This window comes from Acanthochromis polyacanthus, chromosome 22, assembly GCF_021347895.1.
Source record: "Acanthochromis polyacanthus isolate Apoly-LR-REF ecotype Palm Island chromosome 22, KAUST_Apoly_ChrSc, whole genome shotgun sequence".
Lineage (NCBI taxonomy): Eukaryota > Metazoa > Chordata > Actinopteri > Pomacentridae > Acanthochromis > Acanthochromis polyacanthus.
Window position 1 is genome coordinate 27,357,464 of NC_067134.1, and position 15,266 is coordinate 27,372,729.

The 15,266-nt window shown below is 42.3% G+C and overlaps 1 protein-coding gene and 1 long non-coding RNA gene across 2 annotated transcripts in view; one reads left to right on the forward strand and one right to left on the reverse strand.

The window, feature by feature from the left end:
• Positions 1-15,266, reverse strand: part of LOC127532183 (uncharacterized) — an 809,822-nt gene that overhangs the window by 399,350 nt on the left and 395,206 nt on the right. The gene's annotated exons all lie outside the window — the stretch shown is intronic.
• The window catches only part of LOC127532169 (NLR family CARD domain-containing protein 3-like), a 29,598-nt gene that overhangs the window by 1,461 nt on the left and 12,871 nt on the right, over positions 1-15,266 (forward strand). The window contains 9 exon segments of the mRNA XM_051943443.1: positions 41-169; positions 540-612; positions 775-994; positions 1,149-2,952; positions 3,054-3,227; positions 5,493-5,584; positions 13,744-13,782; positions 13,785-13,836; positions 13,937-14,110. Coding sequence (XP_051799403.1) covers positions 41-169; positions 540-612; positions 775-994; positions 1,149-2,952; positions 3,054-3,227; positions 5,493-5,584; positions 13,744-13,782; positions 13,785-13,836; positions 13,937-14,110 — 2,757 coding nt within the window.

Sequence of the window (15,266 nt, forward strand, 5' to 3'; positions counted from 1 at the left end):
CAGAGCTCAGCACTGATCACTGCTCCATCATTATTTACAGTGAGGGACCTGGACCTGGACCTGGACCTGGACCTGGACCTGGACCTGCATCCAGCTGTGTGTCCTTTAAGAGCACCTGGTCAAAGGATATTGTTGAAGAATTTAAACAAAAACCTTCATCAGACAATCAGTGAGTAACATCCAAAGCTGCCTGATATGTTTTTGTTCAGGGCTGATCATAATTTTTAGGAAGCAAGTAGATCAATAAGAAATATTTGGAACTGATGTAGATTTACAGTAAAAATCTGAATCTTGATCTAAATCCAGAAAATCATAAACTCTAACACAAACCTTCGCTGAAAACAGTTTCTGTCTGTTGTGAACCTCCACATCACAGCGAGGACTGAGACAGAGAGAGAGACATGATGTGGTTTAAATCAGGAGATAACTTGTTCTATTGTTAGTCATTGTTTCCTGAAGACGTTCATGGTGCTGTACCTGATGTTTGTGTCTCTGAGGACATAAATACTAAGATCTAACTGTTGATGACTGATCCACAGATTAGATGAGGAGATCTCAGAGATTCCCAGGATTCAGTCTGAACAGCAGCATGACCTGGACTCCATATTCACGGTGTGTACATGTACAACAACTACTCCTCCATCTGTTGTGTTCACAGACGTCTCCATGCTGAACTTTGTAGATCAGTGGACTGTCAGTGTGTCCAACATGGATCTGATGTTTGGCTCCATGATTTCACTCTGATGGACTCATCCATTGATTTCTCTGTTCCAGCTGCTGGAGGAAAACATCAGCACTTTTGTGAAGAAAGAGCTGAAGAAGATCCAGAAGGTTCTGAGTCCAGATTACCCAGAATGCTCAGAGAGTCAGAGAGAGGAAGAGGAGGAGTTGGAGGATGAAGAACAGATGAGGAGCAGAGAGATGTTTCATCAGATCACAGTGTTGTTCCTGAGGAGGATGAAGCAGGAGAAGCTGGCTGACCGTCTGCAGAGCAGTAAGAGGATTACTGTAAAGACTGAACCTTTTGGATCAACAACATATTTACTGAAGTCTGCAAATATATTCACAGATTCATTCTTTAGGAACAGAAATGATCATGTGTACTTGTTAAAACATTTCATGATTTTCTTTATTGTGTTTTCATTCAGAGCTTTTTGGTCCAGTTTGTCAACGTAAACTCAAATGTGACCTGAAGAAGAAGTTCCAGAGAGTGTTTGAGGGCATCGCTAAAGCAGGAAAGTCGACCCTCCTGAATGAGATCTACACAGAGCTGTACATCACAGAGGGAGGGACTGCAGAGGTCAATGATGAACATGAGGTCAGACTGATTGAAGCAGCATCCAGGAAAGCAGACAGAGCAGAAAGAAGCATCAGAGCAGAAGACATCTTTAGAGGCTCACCTGGAAGAGATGGACCAATCAGAACAGTGATGACACAGGGAGTGGCTGGCATCGGGAAAACAGTCTTAACTCAGAAGGTCACTCAAGAGTGGGCTGAAGACAAAAGCAACCAGGACATCCACTTCATGTTTCCATTCACCTTCAGAGAGCTGAATGTGCTGAAACAGAAAAAGTTCAGCTTGGTGGAACTTGTTCATCACTTCTTCAGTGAAACCAAAGCAGCAGGAATGTGCAGGTTTGAAAACTTCCAGGTTGTGTTGATCTTTGATGGTCTGGATGAGTGTCGCCTTCCTCTGGACTTCAAGAAAAATAAGAACCTGACTGATGTTACAGAGTCCACCTCAGTGGATGTGCTGCTGACAAACCTGATCAGGGGGAATCTGCTTCCCTCTGCTCGCCTCTGGATAACCACACGACCTGCAGCAGCCAATCAGATCCCTCCTGACTGTGTGGACATGGTGACGGAGGTCAGAGGGTTCACCGACCCACAGAAGGAGGAGTACTTCAGGAAGAGATCCAGAGATGAGGAGCAGGCCAGCAGCATCATCTCCCACATGAAGACATCACGAAGCCTCCACATCATGTGCCACATCCCAGTGTTCTGCTGGATCACTGCTACAGTTCTGGAGGAGTTGCTGAGAAGCAGAGAGGGAGGAGATCTGCCCAGAACCCTGACTGAGATGTACATCCACTTCCTGGTGGTTCAGGCCAAAGTCAAGAAGGTCAAGTATGATGGAGGAGCTGAGACAGATCCACACTGGAATGAAGATAGCAGGAAAATGATTGAGTGTCTGGGAAAACTGGCTTTTAATCAGCTGCAGAGAGGAAACCTGATCTTCTATGACTCTGACCTGACAGAGTGTGGCATCGATGTGGAAGCAGCCTCAGTGTACTCAGGAGTGTTCACACAGATCTTTAAAGAGGAGACAGGACTGTACCAGGACAAGGTGTTCTGCTTCATCCATCTGAGTGTTCAGGAGTTTCTGGCTGCTCTTCATGTCCATCTGACCTTCATCAACTCTGGAATCAACCTGCTGGAAGAACAACAAACAACATCCTGGTGGTCAAAACTGTTCAGAGAGAAAGTTGATCCAACACGTTTCTACCAGAGAGCTGTGGACGAGGCCTTACAGAGTCCAAACGGACACCTGGACTTGTTCCTGCGCTTCCTCCTGGGTCTGTCACTGCCGACCAATCAGAATCTCCTACGAGGCCTGATGACACAGACAGAAAGCAGCTCACAGACCAATCAGGAAACAGTGAAGTACATCAAGGAGAAGATCAGTGAGGATGTGTCTGTAGAGAGAAGCATCAATCTGTTCCACTGTCTGAATGAACTGAAGGATGTTTCTCTCGTGGAGGAGATCCAACAGTCCCTGAGATCAGGACGTGTGTCCACAGATAAACTGTCTCCTGCCCAGTGGTCAGCTCTCGTCGTCATCTTACTGTCATCAGAAGAACATCTGGACGTGTTTGACCTGAAGAAATACTCTGATTCAGAGGAGGTTCTTCTGAAGCTGCTGACAGTGGTCAAAGCTTCAAAGAAAGCTCTGTAAGTACAGAGAGAATTCCACTTAGTCATTGATGAATACACTGCAATCTTTCAGAAAAGTTCAAGTCTAACTTGATTGTTTCCTATTATTATCTCCTCAGCCTGAGCAGCTGTAACCTCTCAGAGAGAAGCTGTGAAGTTCTGTCCTCAGTTCTCAGCTCAGAGTCCTCCAGTCTGATAGAACTGGATCTGAGCAACAACGACCTGAAGGATTCAGGAGTGGAGCTGCTTTCTGTTGGACTGAAGAGTCCTCAATGTAAACTGGAAACTCTCAGGTCAGAATCATTCATTTTAACCATTTAAATGAGACATCCATCCATTTTCCTGTACTTCAGTGATGGAAGGTTGAGGTGACTGCAGGCTAAAGCATGTTAGTCCAGATGTCCTCCTTCCCAAATGTTCTCCAGCTCATCCTGATGGATCCTGAGGTGTTCCCAGGTCAGCTGGGTGTGCTTCCAATGGAAACATATTATTCCAGGAGACAAGTTACAAAAACAAATGGAACAGTTTAAGAACTAATGTTGAGACACACAGACAGACAGCAGCTTGAATTTTCTGTTTTAGTGATGACAGTTGTGTTACTCATGTTTTCTTAGTTTAATGGCCTCCAAACTTCTCATCACTGATCACGGTTGACTACAGCTGCTGATTCCGCTGAGTTAATTTAAATAAACTTCTCTGATAAACTCACTGAACTCTGCCACAACCAGTACAGAGGTAAAGTCTGAGGAGCTCAGCAAAGATTAGAAGAAGCAAATCATTGACTTGAACAAGTCAGAAAGTCACTTGGAGCCATTTCAGAGCAGCTGCAGATCCCAAAATCATCTGTACAAACACTTGTTTGTCAGAATAAAGTTCATGGTCCAGTTGTGTTGCTGCCGTGATCAGAGAGAACACACAAACCATCACCTGCTGCTGAGACACAGTTGGTCAGGATGGTCAGGAGTGAACCAAGAATCAGCAGAAAGCAGGTCTGAATGAATGAGAAGCTGCTGGAACACAGCTGTCAGAGTCCACAGTGTTTTACATCAACATGAGCTGAGAGGATCCATGAAGAAGGAAGTTCTTCTAGAAGCACCCAGAGGAAAATTTTACTGCTCAAAGCTTGCTCTTCTACAACTCAGGAGACAAATTTGAGATTCTCATGTCAGTCTCATTTTAGTTTCTATTTTGTCTCAAGGTTTCTCATATGTTTCTCCTAAAATTCACTAGGAGAAATAGGTGAGACAGGATAATTAGAGGGAGTCATACTTGAGACTTGTGGGAGATACCTTGCTAATCTCAATACAGTGTGTTTAATGGCTCCTTTATTTCTCCTCTGGAAAAGAAAATGAACAATAGTGGAGCTTCTACAGAGCAATATGTGAGACTCGCTCACTCAGTTACACCTCCACATGAGCATGACAGACTCGGAATAGAACCCCAGTCTTCTGGGTGTGAGACAGCCACTCTACCCACTGAGCTATGCCACCCTATGCATATATTAATCTGCACACACACACTTTATAAATGCTGCAACAAATAAGAAGTTGCCAGGATACAGCCGAAACATCTTGAGGCACTTATAATAATATATGATGACTTCAATCATGTCACCCTCTCCTCCCACTTGACTGGATTTATCATTCTAAACACCACGGATCATCCACTCATAATATCGTGATGGGCCTCTCTCTGGACTGCAGGACGGAAAGATATAGAAGATCTTTGTACCCACAGCGATCAGGCTTTATAATTCTATAGCAAATAGTAGATGAGCTGACAGACAAATGAATTTCCCTTTTGGGATGAATAAAGTAATCTTAATCTTTATTAATTAAAAAAATATCATGTGGGTTACAATAAAGTCAACATGCTAGATGATTAAAAACAACCAAAACGTTGACCTGAGTCTGAGAATTCAGTGAGCGCTTGTGGAGATCTCTTCATTTATTCTGTCTGAGCTTAGTATGAGATGCATGAACTGAAGCTGGGATGAGAACAGACTGAGTTCTTAGAGAGAGCTCTCTGATTTCTCAGCCTGAGATCACAAAGAGACATAAAAGTTGAGAAACTCTGAGAATTATATGAGAGCTTGTTGAAATCTCTTCTGAAACTTTAAAGGAGACTAAACTGAGATTTAGTGCATCTTATTGCTCAGGAGAAAAAAATGAGACACAGGAGAAATAAGCCTTAGTCTCAGTTTGGTGTCACACAGATCTCAAAGTTGTCTAGGAGAAGTAAATGAGACATTTTTGAGATCTCTTTTTGAATTTTCTTTTCCTCTGGGCAGAACCTTAAAACTCCACTGAAGTTTGTTGTTGATCACATGGACAAAGAAAAGACCTTCTGGAGGAAAGTTCTGGGGTCAGATGGAACAAAAACTGAGCTATTTGTCTACAATGGAACTGAATGGAATTGAAAGTACTGACTTGTTCCAAATAAAAACACGATAAATAGTTTGGTCCAGTCATCATGTTAGCACTGGGCTGTAAACACCACTAATGTCAGAGTAGTTCTGTCACAGTTTCTGTTGTGTGTGTTGTTTTGTGTGTCTGCAGGCTGTCAGGTTGTCTGATCACAGAGGAAGGCTGTGCTTCTCTGGCCTCAACTCTGAGCTCCAGATCCTCCACTGTGAGAGAGCTGGACCTGAGCTACAACCATCCAGGAAAGAAAGGAAAGAAGATGCTGTCTGCTGCTCTGGAGGATCCACACTGCAGACTGGAGACTCTCAGGTATGGACAGACGTCTGATAGAGGAGGAACAAGCTGCTAACATGTCCTCTGTCCATCAGTGTGTCTTTGTGCTTCATGCTGGATATGAATGTTCCATGTAGGAGCCTTTTTGCTTTGATCACATCCACACTGGCTGAAGAGAATCAGCAGATATTAGTGGAACATCTGCAGGAACAACAGTCAACTGTTAGCTGAGCTCCATGAAAAGAGGAAAATCAATGATGAGGAAAGTTTATTCATCAGTTCAAACTGTCTCCTCCTTCAGGATGGAACCTGCTGGAGTCCGATGGATGACACCAGGTCTGAGGAAGTGTAAGTGTGTTTTAATGTGGTTCTTAAAAACCTCTTCTCATCAAAGTGTCAGTAATAATCAGATGATCGATGTTACCCCTAGTCGAAGGGTCACTGAACATGAAGTTCCATCCTTCCACTGGTCCAAGCAGCCATGAGACACAGTTCCTCAAAGAAGTTCAGTGTTTCTTTATAATAAAGGTGTGAACAGAGGATGTGGTTTAGACAAAAACAACAGGAATGTGTAACTAAAATCTAGAATGACCAAAACAACAAACAAAACTCTACTAATCTGTTTAGGAAGACTGGCCTAATGAAACAAAAAATAGTGGAAGAAAAACACAGTTTTACCTCCCTATCCTAAACTAAACAAGAGAAAAACCGGTGAACCCAAAAGTGGCTGCTCACTCCTGTAATACTATATCCTCAATCACAGACTACTAAGAATGAAGGAGTTGTGCTGACGTGTGCTGGTTGGAAGCAGGGTAGGATGGGTGATAGATGGGCAAACCAAAGGAGACTCAGAAAACACGACACACAACCGCAGTCATAACAATCGATCATTAAATAAATCAATAAAATCAGCTGTTGTGTTTGTTCTCTCCATCAGATTCCTGTGAACTGACAGTCGACACAAACACAGTGAACAGATACCTCCAACTGTCTGACAACAAGAAGAAGGTGACCCATGTGAAAGAGGTTCAGTCGTATCCTGATCATCCAGACAGGTTTGATGTCCAGCCTCAACTGCTGTGTACAACTGGTCTGACTGGTCGCTGTTACTGGGAGGTCCAGTGCAGAGGAGACGTTGATGTAGCAGTGAGTTACAGAGGAATCAGAAGGAGAGGAGGTGGTGAGGACTGTGGGTTTGGAAGAAATGATCAGTCCTGGTGTCTGGAGTTTTCTGATCCTCGGTATTTCTCTGTCTGGCACAACAACAGAAGAATATCACTGACCTCTGAATCCTTGCTCTCCAGTCTACGTATTGCAATGAAAGTGTTTCTTTCTGAAGTCTCTAACAGAGTAGTAGCTGTCTATGTAGACGTTCCTGCTGGAACTCTGTCCTTCTACAGAGTCTCCTCTGACTCTCTGATCCACCTCCACACCTTCAACACCACATTCACTGAACCTCTGTATCCTGGGTTTGGGATTTGGTCTCGTTCCTCGATGTCTCTGAGTTGAGTTTAACAAACAGAATCTCCTCCTGTCAGACAAACTGTCCCTGAACAGACAGTTCAGTCTCTGTTGGTTAAAAACACATTTTCAGATTCACGTAATAAATCAGTTTCTGTTAGAAAGTGATCTACAGAAGGAAAGACGACTTTATGAACCGTGAACATGAGTTTGGTGTCAATCCAGACTTCATCCTGATTCTATTTTTCACTTTGTGACATCATCACCAAATGAGACTGTAACCTGTGTGTGATGTCAAAATGTGAATGAAATAATCCTTTACAACAACATTTAGACGTCAGCAGTCCACATTAATGTTCAGAGGTTGATGTTTGTGTGGAACTGCAGCTAAAAGGAGTCTGGGTGAAAATACAAGTTTCAGAGGCAGAAACAGAGAAGATCACAGTTGACTAATTTAAAACTGTGTTGATCCAAAACTGAATGAAGAAGTAAAACCTCTGAGCAGAGACGACACTCACTGAAAATGCTCCAGAGGCTCTCAGAGCTTTGGTTCTTATATTTGAAATGAAACACCATCTAAATGCTCTGTGGGGCGACTTTATACTAGATACACATGTGTAAATAAACTCTGTTTTCATTGCAGCTGTTGCTCTGTTCAGATCTTCTTCTGATTGGTTGAGAACCGTTTGTAGTTGGAGATATTTTAGACTCTCTGTAGAGCTGCTCACATGTAGTTTCCTGGTGACCTTCAGGTATTTCCTGGACTCAGACTTAGTAAATTAAAGAACAAAGTCATTTAGAGTGAGGTGAGTCTTAGATTTGCTGTAATTTCAGCTCCATGCAGCAAACAGAGGCTGGTTCATGAACACAGACTCTGATTCTGAGCTGAAAATCCAAATCTTAAACTGATTTCTGCCCACTTGCAGTCTCTATTCCAGTTTTTTTAGCTTTGTATTTGTTTCTGGGAATTTTACTCCATCTTTTATTTTATCCTGACCTCATTGTTAATCATTCAGTCTAATTCTTTCATAAAAGCTAAATTATGAAACAGAATCCTGACTCATCTTGTAAATAAAAATAGATCTTTTCTGCTTTAAAATCAAATCTATCTTCACACTTGTTAGAGTTGATTGTTGTCATGATTTTATTTTAACTTGTTTTCCAGTTAAATAACAAAGTAATAAACACCAAATCCTAACAGTCCATAAACTTGTTTTATCCATTTATTCTATTTCTTGTGTTTTTATTTTTCTATTTGTGTAGTTTATTGTGTATTTTCATTGATTCATTTCTTTTATTCATTCCAACAAACTTATTCACAGTCAGTTCTGTTCCCTATAAAAATCTAAACACTGTTCAAACTCCAAACATTTCCATTTTATCTTGAATCACGTGACCTGAAGTGCTGCAGATCAGGAAGTCGTGTTGCTTTACAAACATGTTGCCAACATCCTGTATTCTGTGGATTGCTTTACTTCATCATGAAGCAGAGGAGGATTCTCCAGGTCAGCAGCTGGTTTTCCGTTTCCACTTTCCAAACACAACAGCAAGCAGCACAATCAGGACAAGTAGAGAAGTTGATCTGACACAAACTTCAGCTTCGTTCATATCGACACTCTTTAAAAGTCTTCCACTTATCTTAGGGTTGTTTGTCAAAACTTTACTTGTTTCACATTTAATTTTTGGATCATGGTAAGTTGGTGATGGTTCCAGCTGACATCCTGAGCTCCAGAACTCCTGTGGATGATTTCAAGGAGGGGTTTCCATCTCTATGTAGAGGCAATGGCTGCTACCAATGAAAAGAAATCATTTTCTGGTAACTTTTTGTTATTCAAATTAGGCTTTACAACAAAAATGGTCTTTAAAATTATTGTGTGTGTATACACACACACACACACACACACACACACACACACACACACATATATATATATATATATATATATACATATATACATATATATATATATATGTATGAAAGAAATGAGTCCAGATGTCAGTTTGACATTTAGCACACTGAACTGAGATTCCTGGACTCTTATGTTCGTCAACTAGAAAACAAAACTCACCTCCTCTGACTCCTTGGTGTTCACTTGAAGCCAAAAGTGCGTAAATCCCCATAGAGCCTCAGGTTAAAATGTCCAACTGTGCAGCAGAAATAAACATGTTTACATGCTGGTATAAAAACAGTGTTCGCGTCTACAGCGAAGTTACCCAGGGGCTGAATTTTTACATAATTCACCTGCTTAAATTGCATTAAAGGCTTAAAACTGTGGCTGAATGAAGGGTGTGGTCGCTTTGAATGACTGGTAGGTGTCACCACGCAGCATTTCATGGCCCAGAGAATTTTGTTTGGGTCGTCTTAGTTTTACTTTGTTAAAATACAAGATGTTTGATTTCACAGTGGCGCCTGTTAAACGTCGTTCTCAGGACATTTCCTGTTTGAAATGGAGTCACTTCAGCTCTGTGTTTGAATCTTCTTTCTTCTTCCTTCTCTATACTGTAGTAAAGGGTTTATCTTTATATCACACTGGGAGCTGAGGCTTTAGGATTGTTTTGATCAGGGTGAAGTCCGTTTCCTCCTTCGTTGCCCTGACGACAGTGACGTCACCGCCAAACCGGTTCTCCAGTTTAGTTTAACTTTGTGAGTTGTCGTGCAGAAGCTTCTTTTCTCCGTCTGAAGGTAAGTAAATGACATTTTAAAGTCTACTTCTAGCTGCTGTTAGTTTAGTTCCAGCAGAAACAGTAGAAATGTGTCTCCACAGCTCTAACAGTCAGCTCCAGTCTCCCTGTTTAGTTCGGGAAAGTTGAAAAGAAGATATTCACGTTGTCAAAACATAAACGATGCCTCTTTCTAATCGTTGTAAGGTAGAGAATGTGTCACCAAAATCACAACAGCCGTCAATTGACTCCTGATGATAATGCTATATACATGTAGAGTTTTATGGAATATTTAATAGTATAAACTCAATAACTTCACTCTTGTAGACTGTAGTGTTACCAGATTTACTGCAGCCATCAATTGGCTCTTGCTTATCATACTACAAGTCTTGGTCTGATATTAAAATAATCTTTCATAATGTTAAGGATATTTTTATAGTAAAATAATTCAGTAACTTTACTCTTACACACTGTAGTGTCACCAAAATCACTGCAGCCATCAACTGACTCCTGGTGATTAAACTACAACTCTGGGTTTGATGTAAAATTATTTTTCATGATTTTACGGATTTTTTATTAGTAATAAAATTGTTGTTACATATTTCAATAGTTTTTTGCTGTAACAGATCAAAGTGCTCATCCATTTTGTCTATACATTTTTTGTAGATTATGGAACATTAATAACTGAAAGTGACTGAATTTTATTTTATTTGGGTTGTTTATTGCCATGTGAAGTTGTGTACAAGATTTATTGTGTGAAGTTTAAGGATTAATGAGTAAACTGGCTTTGATGGCATTTTTCTTGGTGTATGTGGTACTATATTTTATATAATACACAGTAAAATGTTATCGGTCCAGAGTACACTTGTCATACTGAAGAGTAATGGAACTCACCAAAGAGAGGATCAGATAACATCATTATACCAAACTAAACTGTTTAGACTGTCACCTCAAGGACTGGTGACTGGGAAGAAAGACAATAAGATGAATGATGTGTTTGCTCTGCAGATGGAGGTAGAAAGTGTTTGTGAGCTGGTGTGAGTTCAGCAGCATGGATCAGTGTGAGGACTGTCAGAGCTCTCTGTGTGGAAATCAGAAGAACCAGAGCAAAGATCAGAGGTGAGACCACATCTTTAACTGTCCATGAGTCTTCTGCATGTCAGAGCTCAGCACTGATCACTGCTCCATCATTATTTACAGTGAGGGACCTGGACCTGGACCTGGACCTGGACCTGCATCCAGCTGTGTGTCCTTTAAGAGTGACCAGTCAAAGGATTTTAATGTCACATTTAAAGAAAAATGTCTACCAGACAAACAGTGAGTAACATCCAGAGCTGCCTGATATGTTTTTGTTCAGGGCTGATAATAATTTTTAGGAACCAAGTAGATCAATAAGAAATATTTGGAACTGATGTGGATTTGCAGTAAAAATCTGAATCTTGATCTAAATCCAGAATATCACAAACTCTAACACAAACCTTCACTGAAAACAGTTTCCGTCTGTTGTGAAATTGCACATCACAGCGAGGGCTGAGACAGAGAGAGAGACATGATGTGGTTTAAATAAGGAGATAACTTGTTCTATTGTTAGTCATTGTTTCCTGAAGACGTTCATGGTGCTGTACCTGATGTTTGTGTCTCTGAGGACATAAATACTGAGATCTAACTGTTGATGATTGATCCACAGATTAGATGAGGAGAGCTCAGAGATTCCCAGGATTCAGTCTGAACAGCAGCATGACCTGGACTCCATATTCATGGTGTGTACATGTACAACAACTACTCCTCCATCTGTTGTGTTCACAGACGTCTCCATGCTGCTCTTTGTAGATCAGAGGACTGTCAGTGGGTCCAACATGGATCTGATGTTTGGCTCCATGATTTGACTCTGATGGACTCATCCATTGATTTCTCTGTTCCAGCTGCTGGAGGAAAACATCAGCACTTTTGTGAAGAAAGAGCTGAAGAAGATCCAGAAGGTTCTGAGTCCAGATTACCCAGAATGCTCAGAGAATCAGAGAGAGGATGAGGAGGAGTTGGAGGATGAAGAACAGACGAGGAGCAGAGAGATGTTTCAGAAGATCACAGTGTTGTTCCTGAGGAGGATGAAGCAGGAGAAGCTGGCTGAATGTCTGCAGAGCAGTAAGAGAACTTCTGTAAAGATTGAACCTTTTGGATCAACAACATATTTACTGAAGTCTGCAAATATATTCACAGATTCATTCTTTAGGAACAGAAATGATCATGTGTACTTGTTAAAACACTTCATGATTTTCTTTATTGTGTTTTCATTCAGAGCTTCTTGCTCCAGTTTGTCAACGTAAACTCAAATGTGACCTGAAGAAGAAGTTCCAGAGAGTGTTGAGGGCGTCGCTAAAGCAGGAAAGTCGACTCTTCTGAATGAGATCTACACAGAGCTGTACATCACAGAGGGAGGGACTGCAGAGGTCAATGATGAACATGAGGTCAGACAGATTGAAGCAGCATCCAGGAAAGCAGACGGAACAGAAGAAGCATCAGAGCAGAAGACATCTTTAAAGGCTCACCTGGAAGAGAAGGACCAATCAGAACAGTGATGACACAGGGAGTGGCTGGCATCGGGAAAACAGTCTTAACTCAGAAGTTGACTCTGGACTGGGCTGAAGACAAAAGGAACCAGGACATCCACTTCATGTTTCCATTCACCTTCAGAGAGCTGAATGTGCTGAAAGAGAGAAAGTTCAGTTTGGTGGAACTTGTTCATCACTTCTTCAGTGAAACCAAAGCAGCAGGAATCTGCAGCTTTGAAGACTTCCAGGTTGTGTTCATCTTTGATGGCCTGGATGAGTGTCGCCTTCCTCTGGACTTCAAGAAAAATAAGATCCTGACTGATGTTACAGAGTCCACCTCAGTGGATGTGCTGCTGACAAACCTGATCAGGGGGAATCTGCTTCCCTCTGCTCGCCTCTGGATAACCACACGACCTGCAGCAGCCAATCAGATCCCTCCTGACTGTGTGGACATGGTGACGGAGGTCAGAGGGTTCACCGACCCACAGAAGGAGGAGTACTTCAGGAAGAGATCCAGAGATGAGAAAAAGGCCAGCAGCATCATCTCCCACATGAAGAAGTCACGAAGTCTCCACATCATGTGCCACATCCCAGTGTTCTGCTGGATCACTGCTTCAGTTCTGGAGGAGCTGCTGAGAAGCAGAGAGGGAGAAGATCTGCCCAGAACCCTGACTGAGATGTACATCCACTACCTGGTGGTTCAGGCCAAAATCAAGAAGGTCAAGTATGATGGAGGGAGATGAGACAGATCCACACTGGAGTTCAGACAGCAGGAGGATGATTGAATCTCTTGGAAAACTGGCTTTTAATCAGCTGCAGAGAGGAAACCTGATCTTCTATGAATCTGACCTGACAGAGTGTGGCATCGATGTGGAAGCAGCCTCAGTGTACTCAGGAGTGTTCACACAGATCTTTAGAGAGGAGAGAGGACTGTACCAGGACAAGGTGTTCTGCTTCATCCATCTGAGTGTTCAGGAGTTTCTGGCTGCTCTTCATGTCCATCTGACCTACATCAACTCTGGAATCAACCTGCTGGAAGAACAGCAACAAAAGACCTCCAACAAACCTGATCCAACACGTTTCTACCAGAGAGCTGTGGACGAGGCCTTACAGAGTCCAAACGGACACCTGGACTTGTTCCTGCGCTTCCTCCTGGGTCTGTCACTTCCGACCAATCAGGATCTCCTACGAGGGCCTGATGACACAGACAGGGAAGCAGCTCACAGACCAATCAGGAAACAGTGGAGTACATCAAGGAGAAGATCAGTGAGGATGTGTCTGTAGAGAGAAGCATCAATCTGTTCCACTGTCTGAATGAACTGAAGGATGTTTCTCTTGTGGAGGAGATCCAACAGTTCCTGAGATCAGGACGTCTGTCCACAGATGAACTGTTCTCCTGCTTCAGTGGTCAGCTCTGGTCTTCATCTTACTGTCATCAGAAGAACATCTGGGCATGTTTGACCTGAAGAAATACTCTGATTCAGAGAGGCTCTTCTGAAGCTGCTGCCAGTGGTCAAAGCTTCAAAGAAAGCTCTGTAAGTACAGAGAGAGTTGTCCACTAGTCATGATGAATACACTGCAATCTTTTCAGAAAATTTCAGTCTAACTGATTGTTTCCTATTATTATCTCCTCAGCCTGAGCAGCTGTAACCTCTCAGAGAGAAGCTGTGAAGTTCTGTCCTCAGTTCTCAGCTCAGAGTCCTCCAGTCTGATAGAACTGGATCTGAGCAACAACAGCCTGAAGGATTCAGGAGTGGAGCTGCTTTCTGTCGGACTGAAGAGTCCTCAATGTAAACTGGAAACTCTCAGGTCAGAATCATTCATTTTTAACCATTTAAATGAGACATCCATCCATTTTCCTGTACTTCAGTGATGGAAGGTTGAGGTGACTGCAGGCTAAAGCATGTTAGTCCAGATGTCCTCCTTCCCAAATGTTCTCCAGCTCATCCTGGTGGATCCTGATGTTCCCAGGTCAGCTGGGTGTGCTTCCAATGGAAAGATATTATTCCAGGAGACAAGTTACAGAAACAAATGGAACAGTTTAAGAACTAATGCTGAGACACACAGACAGCAGCTTGAATTTTTCTATTAGTGATGTAGTTGTGTTACTCAGGTTTTTTTTAGTTTAATAATGGCCTCTAAACTTCTCATCACATGAGTAGACTCACAGTACACAGCTGCTGACTCCTCTGAGTCAATTTAAATAAACTTCTCTGATAAACTCACTGAACTCTGCCACAACCAGTACAGAGGGAAAGTCTGAGGAGCTCAGCAAAGATTAGAAGAAGCAAATCATTGACTTGAACAAGTCAGAAAGTCACTTGGAGCCGTTGAAGCCACAAAACACAAACTATCACCTGCTGCTGAGACACAGTTGGTCAGGATGGTCAGGAGTGAACAAGATTCAGCAGAAAGCAGGTCTGAATGAATGAGAAGCTGCTGGAACACAGCTGTCAGAGTCCACAGTGTTTTACATCAACATGAGCTGAGAGGATCCATGAAGAAGGAAGTTCTTAGAAGCAGAACCTTAAAACTCCACTGAAGTTTGTTGTTGATCACATGGATAAAGAAAATACCTTCTGGAGGAAAGTTCTGGGGTCAGATGGAACAAAAACTGAGCTATTTGTCTACAATGGAACTGAATGGAATTGAAAGTACTGACTTGTTCCAAATAAAAACAAAATAAATAGTTTGGTCCAGTCATCATGTTAGCACTGGGCTGTAACACACCACTAATGTCAGAGTAGTTCTGTCACAGTTTCTGTCATGTGTGTTGTTTTGTGTGTCTGCAGGCTGTCAGGTTGTTTGATCACAGAGGAAGGCTGTGCTTCTCTGGCCTCAACTCTGAGCTCCAGATCCTCCACTGTGAGAGAGCTGGACCTGAGCTACAACCATCCAGGAGAGGAAGGAAAGAAGATGCTGTCTGCTGCTCTGGAGGATCCACACTGCAGACTGGAGACTCTCA